This window comes from Crocuta crocuta, unplaced genomic scaffold, assembly GCF_008692635.1.
Source record: "Crocuta crocuta isolate KB4526 unplaced genomic scaffold, BGI_CrCroc_1.0 scaffold179, whole genome shotgun sequence".
In the NCBI taxonomy this organism is placed as follows: Eukaryota; Metazoa; Chordata; class Mammalia; order Carnivora; family Hyaenidae; genus Crocuta; species Crocuta crocuta.
Genome location: NW_027551568.1, coordinates 2180206 through 2197001, shown reverse-complemented (window position 1 = coordinate 2197001; position 16796 = coordinate 2180206). Strand labels below are relative to the sequence as shown.

The 16796-nt window shown below is 60.8% G+C and overlaps 1 protein-coding gene across 1 annotated transcript in view; it reads right to left on the bottom strand.

Moving 5' to 3' along the window:
* Nucleotides 1-10595: 10595 nt before the first annotated feature.
* The window catches only part of MSANTD1 (Myb/SANT DNA binding domain containing 1), a 9095-nt gene continuing 2894 nt past the window's right edge, over nt 10596-16796 (bottom strand). Inside the window, exons 3-5 of the mRNA XM_077750594.1 lie at nt 16242-16542; nt 12453-12728; nt 10596-10865 (exon numbers count right to left, since the gene is read on the bottom strand). Of these exons, the coding sequence (XP_077606720.1) occupies nt 10625-10865; nt 12453-12728; nt 16242-16542 (818 nt within the window). The 3' untranslated portion in view covers nt 10596-10624. The remainder of the gene's footprint in view (nt 10866-12452; nt 12729-16241; nt 16543-16796) is intronic.

Sequence of the window (16796 nt, the reverse complement as noted above, 5' to 3'; positions counted from 1 at the left end):
CGCACTGCCCCCGGGACAGGTGGGGGCCCGCACCGCCTCTGCCCCCCCCCCCGCACTGCCCCCGGGACAGGTGGGGACCCGCACGGCCTCTGCCCTCTCCTGGAACAAGGCCTTGGGAGGTGCTCTCACTGCCTGTGGCCGCTGACCCCAGCCCGACTCCAGAAGGACAGAGCCGGGGAGGGGGCAGGGCTGGCTCTGTCCCTCCCACCTCCCAGCCGGCACAGAGCTAACCTGGAGCCCCAGGCGCCCTGGTTTCTGGCTTCCTCTGATCCCGGGGTCGTGCACACATGGGGTGGGGGAGGGCATCGGCCATCACGCCCTGCACACCTCCTCGTTCCTGGTCCCCTGTTGGGCCCCGACCTCTCCTGAGCACCCCAGAGAGCCGAGCTGGAGATGCAGGGAAGGCCTGGGCCTCGGGCTGGCACACGCTGCCTCCCAGCGCGCCCCGCGTCTCTGCCCCGCCCGTGCTGGTGGCTGGCTGGTCATTGAGGGCAGGGCCGTGTCGGCCTTGACTGTGTCCCTGGAGGTCAGCCCCACCGCCGGGGCCCAGGGCAGCTTGGAGAAACAGCAGGTGGTGAGAGAGCGCTAGGGCCTTAGAATGCGACCCGTAATTCTGGGGGCCGCCCGAGGGGCAGGGTCACGGGGCGGGGGGCTCCCTCCGCCTTCCTTCTCCCCTTGCGGCCTTTGCTCCAAGTGCAAGACGGGCCGGCTGCCATCAGACTTGTGAATGTTCCCCGGCCATTTCCCCTAATGCCGCCGCCCTGTTCTGTTCGGTCGGCCTGCCCAGGCGGGGCTTGACCACACGGTGCCCACGGCGCGACAGGGGCCACCAGCTTTCCAGCCCGCGATGGGTAGGTCCTCAGCGTTCCCCTGCCCCCATTCACCTGCTCCACTCAGCACCCCTGCCTTTCCGGAACTAAATTCTCTGTGGAAAACTGAGTTTGACTCCAGACAACAGAGGCTGGAAGTAACACTGGCATGGGGCGAATTTTATTTCTCCCTCACACACGAGGAGCCGGGCCGCGCGGCAGCCCCGGGAGCTGGTGTGGTTCTGCTCTGGCCGACTGCACCCTTCTGTCACCCTCGCCTCACAGTCCTGGAGGGCTGCTGCGGAGCCAGGCGTCTACTCCCCATCCGCTGCTGCCAGACAGGAAGCGGGATGAAGCAGGAGGAGCCAAGAAAGCCCCATGTGGCCGCCTGCCCCTAACTTAAGGAGGATTCCCAGATTTTGCACCCAACTGCCTCTGGTCTCTTGTGTGAATGAGGTGGCCTTTGGGAAGCCCCGAGGGTGCGGGCTGGGGGGGCAGGAACCGACCATGTGATCAGAGAGTCTCCCCCTACCACCCCAAACTCCGGAGGGAACAGGGTCTGGAGATGGAGACCCGGCGGCAAGTGCCAGGGAGACACCAGTCGGGCCAGAGTAAGGAAGCCTCCAGGCCGCCCCCCAGGACCCTCCCCCCACGTGTGCGAGGGCTTCCGGGTTGGCGGCCTCGGAAAAGCCGAGTGCCTGGGGGGGCGGGGAGCTCTGTGCCTTCCGAGGACCCACCCCCGGTGTCTCTCCCGTCTGCCGTTCCAGTGACACCCTGTCATCACACACCAGTGAACCAAGGGGCCACACGGTCACCAGGTTCTGTGAGCCGCTCCCAAGTGATCCAGCCTGAGGAGGGGCTGTGGGACCCTGCGCGCCATGATCTGCCCCCCCCCCCGCGGCCTGAAGGGGAGGGGGCAGCCCTGTGGGGTGGGGCCCCGCCCCAGGGTCTGACCCGTGTCCAGGAGCCAGAGGCGGCTGAGTCAGACCTGGGGGACACTCAGCTGGGGTCGGACAACTGTTCACTGATGTCAATGGGAAAACACTCCCAACAGAATTGGGTCCTGGGCCGCCTGGGGGGCTCAGTCAATTAAGTGTCTGACTTCAGCTCAGATCATGGTCTCACCGTTAGTGAGTTCAAGCCCGGTGTCAGACTCTGTGCTGACAGCGTGGAGCCCTCTTCCGATCCTCTGGCTCCCTCTCTCTCTGCCCCTCCCCTGCTCTCTCTCTCTAAAAATAAATAAATATTAAAATTATTCTAAAAAATAATTAGGTACGAAATCATACATGGACTGACACCCCTAACCTCACACCCCTGACCACCCGCAGCCCTGACCACTTGCACCTGAACTACGTGTAGCCTTCAGAGCACCATGGTCTCCATCACTTCTGTCTCCAAGCCTCACACAACCTCATCCTCACCCCCATCCGCCCGGAACTGTGCAGGGGAAGGGTCCTGGGAAAGACAGCTCCCAGCACAGAGAGCCTGGATAGAATACTCCAGAACGCAGTGTCAGAAATCCACTTTGGGCCTCAGAGGGCCCTGCTGCAGGAGGCGGGGGACCCTGGCAGANCGCAGCCCTGCTCCCAGCCCCGTGTACACTCGAGCTTACAAGCAGGGAGCTGCTTCATGCATCCCATCTCCGATGGGCTTCACACATCTCGAGAGTTTAGAGCTCTTTGTTATCTGCCCCAAATTAGGCCATTTTTCCTTTTTATGATTTGTCTCAGAGAGGTCTTGGCCCCAAGGTCATATGCTCTTCCAAAACTTCTTCTAAAAGTTTTCCACTTTTCACATTTAAATCTTTAATCCATCTGAAATCTACCCAGTAGAAGGTTACCCTGTTCCCTGGCCGGTTACACGCAACCACTTATCACTGAATGCCGGACGTTCGGGTCTCCTGCCTGTCACATCCCCAGTCCCAGGGAGCTGGCCTGCTCTGGATCTCTGCCCACCACGGCTGGCCTCTCCCCGTGGCGAGTCCACGTGGCCCCTCGTGCTCGGTGCCTTCTATGAAAACGCGAAACTCCGCTGAGCACATCGGAAGAGTTGGTTGGCCTTACGTGAGGATTCACGCATCGGGCTGCATCTCATCCCAGAAGGGAGTCCAGGTGCTGCACGAGATGGAAGACGTCTGTGTGCAGCCGTGGGGAGACAGAGAATGTGCCGGGTCAGGCGAGATCCCCACGGGACGCACCCCTCTGGGTGCCCTCCCTGCACGGATGTCCCCCCCAAGGATGTCCGACCCCCCAGGGTTATCCCTCTCCCAACGCTGATGTCCTAACCCCCCAGGAGGTCTTCCCTCCCAGGGACGCCCCTCCCCCAGGGATGCAGTTCCACACTTCTGTTCAGGGGTCCCTTTCTGTTCTTTAATGTGACTAGAGTCCTCTCCGGTTTCATTTATTCATGAGCATTTCATAGCTTTTGTTGTGATGAATGGGAGTTTCCCCACTTCAAACTGGTTATTAATAATAGAGAGAAAAGGACTCTTCTGTATTAATTTTATATTCTTGTCTCTTATTCATCTAGTAGAGTTTTTTTAAAACTTTCAGGCTTCTTGGTCTTACGATCCTGTCATCAGCCAAAACAGAGAACCCTTGCCTCTCCTTTTCCAGGATTTGCACCGTGACCTTGTCCTTGGCTGATGCTGACCCACCGTGACAGTCCCGCTGGGCGTAGCTGGCTGGGGGGTGGGCACGCCGTCCGTCTCCCTCTCCCTGCAAGTCCTGTTACGTGGGGAGCTTTGCAAGGGGCCATCTTGTTGCTGCAATCCACCGGCCTCCCCCAAGCTGACTTGGTGGGTGTGGTGAATTCCACGGGTGGCCCCCCCTTTCCTGAAAGAAGGCACACTCGGTTGTGAGTGTCTTATCTTTGCTAATATTTCACTTAGAATTTTCACTTTATCTTCCTGTTTTGTATTTTTAAAAAAATCAGGTTGGTATTACGGCTTTGGTCGGTTCAGACACGAACAGGGACATTTCCATCTTTTTCAGGGTCTGACGGAATTCAGATAGCATCTTGCGAAGGCATCTGGACGATTCCTATCCTTTTGAACCTGCGAGGGATGCTACACATAGGAACTTATTGCATGAAAACACTTGCTAGCTACAGCTCAATAGAGAAAAAAAAATCCAATTAAAAACTGGGCAGAAAATCTGAATAGATATTTTTCCAAAGAAGACACGCAGCTGGCCGACATCACTCATCTCAGGGAAATGCCAATCAAAGCCACAATGAGATGCCACCTCCCCCATCGGGACGGCCGTCATCAAAAAGGTAAGAGAAGCGGTGCCGGAGAGGATGTGGGGAGAAGGGAGCCTCGTGCACTGCGGGCAAATGCAAACTGGCGCCTGCTGAGCAGAAGAAGCCAGACACGAAAGGCAGACACCGTACGGCTGCGCTCACACAAAGCCCCCCGAGGAGTCAAGATTCCTAGACAGGAAGCGGGGCGCAGGGTGTCAGGGGCGGGAGTGGAGAAGGGGCAGGTGTTGTTCAAGGCGACAGGTGTGAGTCAGGGAAGGTTCCGTAGGCGGAGGCTGGGGGCGCTCACAGCAATGGGTATGTACTTACTGCCACTGAACTGGACACTTAACGTGGTCAAAACGGTAGGTTTTACCTTATGTGCATTTCATTGCATTTAAAACATCACGTGGAAATGCTAAGGACTCAAAATATCCAAACAAGTTATAGAAAGAATAGCACAACTGAGAGGTTTATTATATCAGATTTGAAGACTTACAGTAGTTAAGACGGTACACGTTGCCTCAAGGATAGAAACCACTGATAACAGACGGAACACAGACTGTAGACGGAGACACATGTTTTGGGGCAGTTTATTTCTTTGTTTGCTTTTCAAGTTCATTTATTTATTTATTTTTAGCAGTCTCCACCCAACCTGGGGCTTGAATCACGACCTGAAGATCAAGAGTCACACGCTGTAGGGACGGGGCCAGCCAGGCGCCCCTGGGCTACTTATTGTTGAGCAAGATTCCAAGAGCAGCAGCGGGACAGGCTTGCCCACGCACAGCGCTGTGACACGGATCTGTGTGGGCAGCGTGAACCCGGCCCCTCCCTCACACGGGAGCCACGGAGAAGAATGTGGGGGCTTTTGCCTCCCTCAGGTTAACTATCTTGTCTGATTTAAAAGCCAGCTGCTCGCGCGCACAGGCGCACACGGGGGTACCCGCCGCGCCTGGAACGCTACCATCAGCGGTGACTGGTGAAGCCACGGCCGCCACCCACGGACGGTGGCGCTGCCCTTACAGGGGAGGAGGGCGCCCGTCTGCGGGAACACGGAGCTCCCGTGAGGCTGTGCTGTGACCCTGGATGGGGCGGTTCCGAGCTGTGTTCACGGGACAAAGGCTGGGTGGGGAGAGAGATGCGCCCGTGCAGGTCGGCTCCTCACTCCAACCACATCACACACACACGCCAGGTGACCAGAGAGGGCTCACTGGAGACCAGCAGCAGCTCTGAGGGCCACACGAGGGTCAGAAACTCTGGCCCAGAGGGACAGGCATAAAAGCTGTTGCCCAAAGGAGAACAGGAACCTGACAGGGCCGGCGTGGCCAGTTCCCGAAGCGCAGGGCCTCCTCTGCCACGTCTTGGCGTGGGTCGGCCACGACCCCTCTCAGCTGTGGTCGGAACGTCCGAAGGATGTAGAACGAGGTGCATGTGGCTGCCCAACCCCACAGAGGGTCAACTCACCCTGTGCCCTTGCCCCAGTGAGCGGCCGTTGCCCTGGAGGGCCCTCCTGACGTGGCCGGGACCACGGACGCCCTGCACGCCCCCTGGGGAGGTGGCCCTGCACCCTCCCGGCGTCTCTCCTCCCTCCTCTTCTGACATGCACGTGTGGTTCCTCATGAGGCCCGGGCACCCCTGCCCCCCCCGCTGTGACCAGTGCTGGTGACCACGCGGCTCTCGGGGACGGCCAGACGGTGGAGGTCCCTGAAGAGCGCAGTGGCACGGAGCAGGGGACTGATACTGCCCGGGAGGGACGTGCTGGCTGTGGCCGCTCGTCAGCACGCCTCCTGCGGGAGGCTCTCCGCCCGACAAGCTGCCGGACCCGCTGCCGCCGCTCGGACTCCCGTCTCGGAAACTAAACGGACACGCGCCAGGGGTCCACCCTCGGCACGTGTCGGGGCTTCCGTTTTGGAAGGGAAGGTGGTTCTGGGGCCGTTGGGGGACTCAGAGCCTGGCGACGGCAGCTGACTCGGCCGCTGCCTGGGGGTCCCCGGTGGGGACCTGACGGTCACGTCCACACTGCCTCCCTGGTGGGAACACGTGGGCTCCCGCCTCGGAACCCGGCCCAGCCTGGCCAGCCCGCGCGCAGGAGGCTTCCTCTCGGGCGCGTCCCGATCCCGAGGCCCCTCGGCCACTACTCTCTGAGGCGCTCCCCACCTTGTCTGTTAGGGCGTCTTCCCGTCCCCCCCACCCCCGCCCGTGAGAACAGGGATCTGATCTGATTTACACCCAACTACGCCCCTGCTCCGGGCACACCGCACAGTCAGAGCCGCTCTTAGGGGGAGGGGAGCAGGGCCTCCCGGGCGCTCTTGGGGGCACGCCCGCGGGACTGTCGGGTGCGAGAGGGCGCACACAGGCCGCGGCCCACCTCCCCACGCCTGCCCCGATGGGCGGCACTCAGGAGCTTCCCAGGACCTTCCCAGGCCCTGACCGGCCTCCCTCGGGCAGTTCCCGGACCGTGGTCTGGACTGCGGTCCCTGAGGCCCAGATTATTCTCCATTATTACGAAAGAAAAATGTCCCCTGGCGTCTTCGGCGTGTTGGCATCTGCAGCGCGGGTCCAACAGCTGGGTTCTCAGTAAGAATCAGGGCGGCCGCCAAGCCCCGGGCGCAGGCCTGTGTCCCTCCCGCCACGTGCTCTCCGCGGGAAACGCCAATTTCCCTGAAGAGTGACCCTGATGAGGCAGTAAGAAATTACTCAATTTTATTAAATCTGGGCCCTTTTAATATTTCTGTGACATACAGACAAGACGTGTGACACACTCCTGTCCGCCCCTCGTGGGATGACATCTGGGAGAAGCGCCTGAGGAATGTTCCAGCTGCCAGCCGAAATACAGCTGAAAACATTTCTCGCTGGAAGTCCACCTTCACTTGAGGGAAGGATGTGGGCACCTGGGGGACATTCTCTTGGAAATGAACAAAGGGAGCCGATCCTTCAAAAGGAAACCAACTCACATGGTGACCCATGGAAACGTCCAGCTTTCTCGCCAAGGCCAGAACGTTGAGAGACTCCCATCCGCTGCCACGAGCCTCACCTCCCGCAGGCAAAGGCTTCGCTGTGAGCCTGACCGAGATGGTGACAAAAGTGAGTTTTCTGACAGGTACAGCTCGGTGAGCCAGAATTTTCCAAACGCCCAACATGCGGCGTTACGGAAGCACGGTGAACAACGATCTGCAGATGGATGGAGGGCTGCTGGTGCGACATGGCCCTACAGCCCGCAGAATGCTGACCCCGCGTGGCCACAAGCCTGCGCTGGGGGGCCCCGCTGGCAAAGGACGTCCGTGGTGGTCCACATACGTTATTAGGAGATCCACTTTTTTTACTGGCCGCCTGGGGGATCAGCCGGTTGAGCATCTGACTCTTGATTTCAGCTCAGGTCATGATCTCACGGTTCGTGGGTCTGAGCCTCGTATCGGGTTCTGCACTGATAACACAAAGCCCATTTCGGATTCTCTCTCCCTCTCTGTCTCATGAGCCCCTCCTCTGCTCATGTTCTTTCTCTCTCTCAAAATAAACAGAAGAAGAAGATCCCTTTCTTTTTCAAACACCCATCCGCGTGACACTGGATTTTCCGTGGACGCCCGCACACTCACAGCCAAGCCACATCCCGCAGCAGACAGGGTGCGGAGTCCGCTTCTCTCAGGCCACAGATTTGAGGGTATGTGACACAACGCCACTCTTCTCGCTAAAACCTTTTGTTTGGGAGAATACATTTTTCACGCAATTGTTATTTATGTTAGCGTGTTATGGGTTTATTGTTATTTTAAAAGACTAAAATCTTGAGTCTCAGGTCTGATTTCTAATAAGGTAACGTATGAGGTGCTGATGCTGGTGGTTAGAAGGCACAGGGACAGAGCTCTGACGCCCTCAATCACTCGTGCGTGGAGGCCCCTGAGAGCGCTGGCCCACGGCCGGCCTGTGTGGCCTCTGCTTTGCCGGTGAGGCCCAGCTGCTCCTGGGGCTTGGTACCAGTTCCCACTGCCCTTCCCAGGCTCTGAGTTTTTCCAGCTTCTACCACTGACGGAAGGCACGCTCGGGTTTTATTCTGCATCACTGAGGCTGAGCGTGTCTCTTCACAGTCTCTGGCCTCAGGCCCTTTGCCCCTCTCCGTTTTCATATGAACTTAAAACTACTTTCTTCCGTTTCAAAACAAACAGAAAACCACAGTGTTATTGAAAATACAGCTGGAATAATACTAATAAAATGATGACACTTTATCTTGGAGCTTTTAGGAGTATGCCGTTTCCCGGCGTGCTCAGGAATTGTTTTAGATTTAACGGTAAAACCACAGTTTTCTTTCTGTCCATCCCGCACCTTTCTGGTGAAACTCATTGAGAGATTTCCTATAGTTCTCGATCGTGATGGTGCACGGAATGCTCTGGTCTTGGAGGCCCCAGGTTCAAGGTGCTTACAGAGCTCTTCATCTTCTGTATTATCTGGCTTTCTGGGTATATAAAAATATTATCTGAAAATAAAGGTAATTTTCATCTCTTCATTTCATCTTTCATCCTGCTCGTTTTGACTTAATGCACCAGCTGTAAGCATCGACGTTAAACAGTAATGGTGAAAGCAAACAAGTGTCTGGTCCCTGGCTTGTTTTCAGTGTTAATGTGTTCTTTTGCTGAATCTTGTCACATGGCCTAGCGTTTATGGACACAGCCGTTTTGCCCCCTTCAAGGACCGAACTACAGAAGGAATGAGAGACTCGCTGAGGGCCCGCTGTTCAGGAAGGGTGCGGCCCAGGCGGCCCTACAGCTGAGTCCCACCGACGGGCCGGCTTCCGCTCCCGCCCCAGGGACGGGTGGGCAGTGTGCCCACTCGGCAAGACGCAGACACAGCACTGACCCCCCAGAGAGCGAGCTGGGAAAATCGTGGGCCACTCTAGACATGAACGCAAAACTGCTGCCCGGTACCCACGCAGCAACGCACCACAAGCACGGTGCCAGGACCACAGAGACGTGTAAGGGGAGGGGTCTCCCGCCCAACTTTGGGGCCACCTCGGGCGCCCCTCCACGCGGCTGCTCTGACGGGGTTCCATCGTCGGTGCCTGCGGAACAGCCGAGCTCTCCTGGTGGGATCTCATCTCAGAGGCAGGCGCGTTCCCATGGGCCAGCCCCCCATTCGGGTCTCCGGCATGAGACCCCCCAGGTTCCCCTCTGCCACGGGGGCACGGGGGCCTGCGCCATGCAGGGCTTCCTTCCCCACACGGGTCCGGGGACGTCACGCCGGCAGCTGAGCTGGGCTTGGTGGGAACACAGGCGCCGTGGAAACTGGCCAAGTTTGCACTTCAGCAGAGCCGCCTGTTAACGTTCAGCAGACGAGCCGCTGCCTTCAGCCCCAGAGCAACACGGTCTGAGTCCACAGCACGCGTGAGTGAGGTCCCCGAGGAGGCTGAGCAGGGGCGTCCCGCTCATCTGGCTCTGCCCTCTGGGCTCCACGGAACGCCCAGCGTCTCCCTCATTGCAGTGGGGCCCAGGGCTGGCCTCCGCGCCACCATGGCGACCACGACTTTGGATGAGCTGGTCGCTGTCACACCAAAATGACGGTGACAGCCTCCTGGCAGGACGTCTGCTCTCACCCACCCCCACCAGGAGCAGCCAGAAGGAGCCCTTCTAGACAGTAAGTGAAGCTGTGGCCCTGCCGCATCTCCTCAGGGCCCTGCTGTGAGGACAGCGACCCGCCGGTCCCAGCGGGGAGCCACGGAGTCCTGTGCCCAGCACCCTGTGCGGCCAGGGACCGAACGCCCAAGGAGCCAACAAGACTTAGGAGCAATTTAGCAGAGAAGCGTGTGGACAGGCCTTCCTGGTGGCGAAAGGGCAAAGGTGGGAGGTGAGTTCTACCCTGCAGCTCTGCACCCGGCCACCCCGCTCATCCCTGCACCTCGGGTCCAGGCCTGGAGCACCAGAGCCCGCATAGCACCCAAAAGCTCCCTATGCCTCCGAGGCCTGGCCGCGCTGTGTGGGGCTCCTGCAGTCTGGTTGCTTCTGTTGGCTGTTTGCGCGCGGCCTTCCCCACGCTCAGGGCCAGCCCTTCCCGTCCAGTGCTGACCACAATCTATCAGGTCATTTCCTTCTTCACTCGTTTGCCTCTCCGCCTGGAGTGCGAAGTGCCCGTCCGCCAGCACGGCGTCCCTGGGCCTGGAAAACCGAGCGGCCTGGTGCGCACTGAGCGGCGTGGACAGCCGTCGCTACTTCGGCGGTGTCCTCGGGGGGAGGCCCGACGCCCCGGGAAGAGGGCCGTGGGGGCCGCCGGCTCTGCGGGTGGGCTCTGCGGTCTGCACGCAGCAGACCCCGGTGAGGGCAAGGACAGCCGTCTCCCCTCTGAGAGCTTCCGTTACGGGCACAGACCCGCCACCAACCCCGTTTCCAGTTGCTTCTGGTTTTGGAGCCGACCGGCCTGGCGCGCTCCCTGTGAGCTGTGCAAGTGACTTCCGGGGGGAACGAGAAACCACAGGTTTAATATCAAAAGCCACTTCCAGTACCACGGACAGTGGCTGCACGGGCGGACGGACTCTCCGGAGGCTCTGGGGTGGCGGCGGCCCGGGCGCCCGGGGCGCTCCCCGTGGGCGCGGGGGCCTAGACGGGGGGCCTGGCGACCATCTTCTCCAGCAGGCTCATCATGCGCTCCTGCAGCTGCAGGCCCTGCACCTGCAGCAGGTTCTGGCGGTCCAGCACGCGGCGCACCTCCTGGCACGCGTCTTCCAGGGCGCGGCCCAGCCTGCGCTGCTCCTCCAGCATGGCCTCCAGCAGCCGCAGCTTCTTCCTTTGCAGGTGGTGGCTCTGCACCTTGCGCTTCTTCACCGGCCGCGCGTCCGACCTGGAAGCACAGGACCGGCGTGGGGGCGGGGGTCGTGCACGCACACCGGCCCTGGGGCACCCGCCCTCCCCGCCTGCCCCTCCTGCCCGCCTCGGGGGTGGGGGGTGTTGCTGAGCCATGGGCACTGCCTGTGACCTGAGTCACGGGACCATCCAGACCCCCGCGGCCTGGGTTGGGGGGGGCTCAGGGGTAAAGGCTGCGGGGGGTGGGGGAGAGATGAGGAAGGCCAGGTGGGAGGGGGTGCGGGCTCCTTCCCGGGCACTGGAGCCTCTGGTGCACAGGGAGGTGAGGGTGGCCACGGTCACGCCCTGTGCCCTCCGCCGTGGGGGTAGCAAGCATCCCTGGCCTAACCGGCCAACCCCACCAGCCCCCAAGGCCTCGCGGGTCCCCTAGCCCGGGCCCCATGCTTCGCAGCAGAGCGATGTCCTAGGGGACCTCAGGGGCAGGGGAGAGGGTCCCACGTGTGTCCGGGGCAGGTCCGGGGCAGTGGGGAGTCTGGGAACTGGCCAGACATGGGCCAAAAATCTCAGGCTTCCCAGCTACTCCCGTCTGGCTGTCCACAGAAGCATTTTTATCTGGGGTCTTTGCTGAGAAGTCCCTCTGGGGAAGGGGCGCTGGACACACGGAACAGACACCCCTCCTATCACCCTGTCGGGCAGACCTGAAGGCCAAGGCCAGGGCTGGGGGGAGAGGCAGGGCCGTGACTCACACCTACATTCCTCCCGTTTTCTTCCCCAACTGGCCGACTCCTATCCACTCTCGAGAATCCACCCCAAAGGCCCCCTCCTCTGGTCCCCCAGGCCTCCGCGTGACAGGCGCGTGTCTCCCGTCTGTGTGTGGGCATCCTGAGGGCAGGCTCAGGTGGCCAGTGCTGGCCTAGCAGGGAGTCTGTGAGGGACCGCAGGTGGGAACGGCATGCCCGCCGAACCCCTTTCTAAGCACACTCGGGAGGCTCCGCTCAATACCCCTCCCTGGCACTGAGAGCAAGGGTAGGGAGGAGCCCCAGGGCAGGGTCTGCTTGGGGTGAGGGGGAGCCCGGAAGCCCAGAACCCGGGGGGCACCTGGTCTCCCTCCCACACCTGAGTCTGCGCTCTCTTCTGACACTCACATCCATCCTTGGAGAAGATACTGATTTATCCCCATTTTACAGAGGGAGACTGAGGCCCAGAGAGGTCAAGGACTTTCCACACAACTAGGAATTGATGGAGCCAGATGAACCCAGATTATGGACAGGACGGCCTGTGCTTCAGTACCGCCTGCCTCCCTGACCCTTCCCTGTGTGAAACCTCCTGTCTGAGGCCAGCCTGGTCTGAAGCCTCTCTGGTCTGAGCCCTCCCCGTCTGAGGCCTCCCTGTGTGAGGCCAGCCTCCCCGTCTGAGGCCAGCCTCCCTGTGTGAGGCCTCCCCGTCTGAGGCCAGCCTGCTCTGAGGCCTCTCTGGCCCTGGAAGCACTTGCATCCCACCTAGCCCGCTGCAGCCAGCCAGAGATGGCAGAGGACCGCCGGCCCTCACGGCGCCCAGCCCCTTCCCTGGCCGGCCGGGCCCCTGGCCCCTGTGGGGGTGGGGGCAGGGAGGGAAGACACACTACCTGAACTTAAGGGACAGTAAGCTGGAGGAGGTGTCGGAGCGATCGTCCCGGAAGCGGCCTTCGTAGGAGCACTGGTTATACGGTAAGTACAGAGGGGCGGACTTAGCAGACGGCGACAGGGACGCCTCGGTCTGGGACGTGGAGGGCCCCGGCTGCTGGCTGTCCGGCAGTTTGCCATCACAGGACTCGGGGACCTTGGCCAGAATCCTATCAATGGCTAGGTAATAGGGCCAGTCGGGCGGGACGGACTCGCTATCTGTCATGCATTTTAATTTCCTGAAACGAGAGACACAAGAGCCAAGGATGAGAAATGAGCTGCTCCCTGCCCGTCCTGCCTGGCCCTCGGCAGAGGGGTGCTCGGGGGCGCTGGGGCCACTCGCCAGACGGCCTCCCCAGAAAACCTGGCCAGGCTCCAGGGCCCAGCTGCCGTTAAACGTGGAAAGAAGGCAGGCTAGGGGCTACCCCGCCGTGGCTGCTACCAAGAAGCACAGGCCCCAAGGGTGAATAAGGTCGTTTGTGAGTGCTGGGGCCTCGGGCTGTTGTGTACCATTCCTGTCCTGCTTTTCTGTAGTTTCTAAGCTCCCTGCAATGAACGAGCACTGCTCCTAAGTAAGAGTCTGCAACAAGAACACATACGGACGTAGAACGAATATTATAAGCGTTATATAAGCGTAAATGTCACAACGTAAGACGCGTGTTTTTCCAAAGAGAATGCCTTCGAAGTGAGAGCGGACGAGCACAGGCTGTGGTGTCTGATAGATCTGGGCTGCGTCTCATCTCCACCACTTTGCACTGTGACCTTGGGCAGGTTCATTAACCTCTCTGAGCCTCCATTTTCACATCAGTAAAATGGGGATGAGCCAAGGAAGCTCCTCACAAGCTGTAGGGAGGGCTTAATAAGGAAACGCCCAGTTCCCGGCAAACAGCAAGCCGACCTGATAACATTCTCAGCTGAAGGTACAGGGGGCAGCAGGGCGCCATGGGTGCCCACAGTGCAGCTCTGCCCACCGTGGGCTGGAGCCCCGCCGCGCCCCGCCCTGCATCCTGTCCTTCCCTGCAGAGAGGCCTTGCAGGTCCCCAGCTCCAGCAGGATTCTAGGAGGCCAGGGATGGAGACACAGCGGCAGGAGAGCCGGGCAGCCCAGGCCAGGAAGGAGTCCATGACGGGGGGCAGGGCTGCTGGCTGCCCCGTCAGACCCGGCCCTAGTCTGCGCCCTCCACATTCCTGCCCCTTGCTCCTCCCAAGTAGAGAGGCCCTCAAGCCACAGAGACCTCTGCGGCCAGATGGCTCCCGTCTCCTGGCACAGGGTTCCTGTTGGGGTGTGGCCCCCGGTCACACTGGTCTTTGGAAACAGAGCTGACCATCTGTGCGAGCTGCCCTGCAGCAAACAGGCACAGTGGGGCATGGCGAGGGGGCCTGTGGCTCAGGGTGGCAAGCAGAGGCCAGCCACAGGAGGTGGCACGCACAGCGTCCTCAGCAGAAAGCCAGGGGCGGCCCACAGGAGGCATGGCGGCTCCGTCCCTGACTCCAGGACTTCCGTCCATCACCCTGGAGGCCTGCGCAGACTCAGGGCAGGAAGTGGAGAAGCGTGCCTGGGCCCATACCCAGCCTCTGCCTTGGCTCCCCTCTAGCCCATCTGGAGGCCCCCATGCTTGTTCTGACCACTCAAGCCAGGCTACTCCTTGGAGAAATGAGGGAAGGCCTGGCCCCAGCACAGGAGGCCCCTGAATGGTATCCCCAGAGACCATGGAGCCCAGGCACCCCCTTAGGCTGCCTTAGCCTGACAACCTTAATATGTAAAGAGCTATGGTGAAACAATAAGAAAAGACTGCTGTGGGAGGCTCTTTGGGTGGGGGTAAGAAGACACAGATAACAACCAGTCAACCAATCAATGCATTAGCCTATTAAAGGCTGTGTGGCCTTGGGCAAGTCCCTGCTGGCTCTAGGCCTCAGTTTCACCCTCAGGGAACAGGAAACTGAAGTATTGTACAGTGTGCAGCCCTCACCCTCAGTAACAGACTGCAGCGTCTGGAGCACTCGTCTCGTGTGGCTGCCCCGAGCTCCGTCCCCACCTCCAGGAACGGAAAAGAATGCCTCCCCTGGGACTCTGAAGAAGGCTTTCAGGATAAATAATGAATAAGTCGGCCAGACACCAGTCAGAGCCCATGGATTACTGAGTCAGATGCGAAGCTGGTAAAACAGCCGGACACGCCTCTGCGGCCCCCTCACCACGCACAGAGGGATGCACTGTGTGAACGGAGGAGGCGGGGATGGGCGCGCGCACGTACACACACACACACACACACACACACGCACACCTACAGATAACTCACACCAGGAGCTGGTGGTGGCTGGAATGTAACATTGTTTATGTTGTGACCAATGCCTTCAGACCCTTAGCAGCTGCCTCTTTCTGGCCCCTGCGCCTGCCTGGGAGCTGGGGCTGTGGGCAGAAACGGGCCTTCAGGTCCGGGCTCTGGACCTCCCCCTCCTAGGGCGTCCAAGGCCTTCTGCGGGGGCCTCCACATGCCCCCAGGCTTCAGACGGGCTGGGAGTGGCAGGCCAGGAGAGCAGGGCTTAGGTCCTTGCCGACTGCTGGGAGCGAGGGCACCCCCAGGTCCCGTCTACACCCAGCCCGCAGGGCCTGCACCTCTGCCTCCCTGCACACGGCAGCCACGAGGAGCACCCAGAGGCAGCCAAGGCTGCGAGCAGCTGGGCACCTCCAAGTCCTCCTGGGACAGCGCCCCTCCCAGGGTGACTGACAGGCGCACCCCTGCCCTGCGCGCCTGACGCCACCCCCGGCTCACTGCTGCTCTCCACCCACAGCCCCCAGCTCCAGGTAGACCTTCATCCCGGAGATCCCGGACTGCCCGTGACCCCCGCACTGCCTGTGACCCTCAGCATGCCCATGACCCCCTCCACACCTGTGACCTTGGCCACACCCAAGAACAACCTCTGCACAGTGGTGAGCTCTGCCCTGCCTTGTGGGCCTCTGCACGTGCTGAGTCTGCAGCAGGCCTGGCCCCGGGCAACCCGGACGTCTTCCCGCCCGGACGGCAGAGCTCCCCTGCCCCGGAACCCCGTCTGTGGCCCTGACCCAGCAGCCCCTGTCTGGCTGCCAGGCTAGGGTGGCGGCTGTGGGGGGGGCCAGGCCTGGGTCCCCACTGTTTCTTTCCACAAATAAGGCCCCTCCCACGAGTGAGGCCCTTCTGGGAGCTCCAGGGCTCCAACATCAGCCCTACTATGCACCCTGCTCCCCGACCGTGGCCAGCACTGGCTGCCGGAAATTGCAGCGTGTCAGCACCAGGTGGGACTTGCAGGCCTGGGAGCTGAGCCTCCTTCTTGCCTCTGGCCTTGGTTTTCCCGTCTGGACAGCAGGCACCTTACTTAGCAGAGCCACACCTGGGCAGCCGGCCTGCATCCTCCCTGCATGTGGGCCAAGCAGGAGCCGCCTGCATGCNCTGGCCTTGGTTTTCCCGTCTGGACAGCAGGCACCTTACTTAGCAGAGCCACACCTGGGCAAGCAGGAGCCGCCTGCATGTGGCGCCCAAGGCAGGGGCCTGGGGTACGGTGCGGATCGCACCAGCCCTGCCCTAGCTGGGCCTCAGTTTCCCACCTCCGTGACAGGAGGCCGCACACAGGTTTGTGCAGGGCCCCATCTCACCGGCCGGGCTCTGCCCACACGAGGCCTTCCTGACTCGGCTCCAAGGGGCCCCCCAGCGGGTCCCAGAGGCCCAGGCGCAGGTGGGCAGCGCCAGGCAGGGAGCGTGGGGGGCGCGCGGGGCCCACCTGTACTGGAAGGTCATGTTGGTGATCTTGATCTTGATCTCCTCGCCCAGCCGGCGCTCCCCCGTCATCTCCAACAGCTTGCTGGCCATCTTCTCGTACACCTTGGCGTTGCGCTTGGTCTGCTTCAGCTCGTCGAAGAACTCCTCCCAGACGAGCATGAGGCCGCGCATCTCGGCGTCCGTCCAGTTGCGGGCTCGCCGGTGCTTCTCCGTCTGCGGGGACATGAGGTAGCCGGGCCCCTCGGCCGCCGCCATGCTGGAGGCGCCTGCGGGGTTAGAAGCGCTCAGGCGGGGCCTGGGGCCTGCGCACAGGGCGGGAGCCCCACTCCGGCAAGGCAGCTCCGTGCTCAAAATGGGGCCTACATCTGACAGGCAGGAATTTAGTTAAAAGCTTTTAAACGGGAAACGTCATTTTGATGTCACGTTTCCATAGCAACAGAGCAACTGCATAAGCTACAACAACAGAAACCTTTTAACTGAAAGCGCAGGAATCAGGGCTGCCCTGACGGGCCATCAATATTGCAGCGAGCGGCCCAGGCCCAAACCTGGCGGCCCC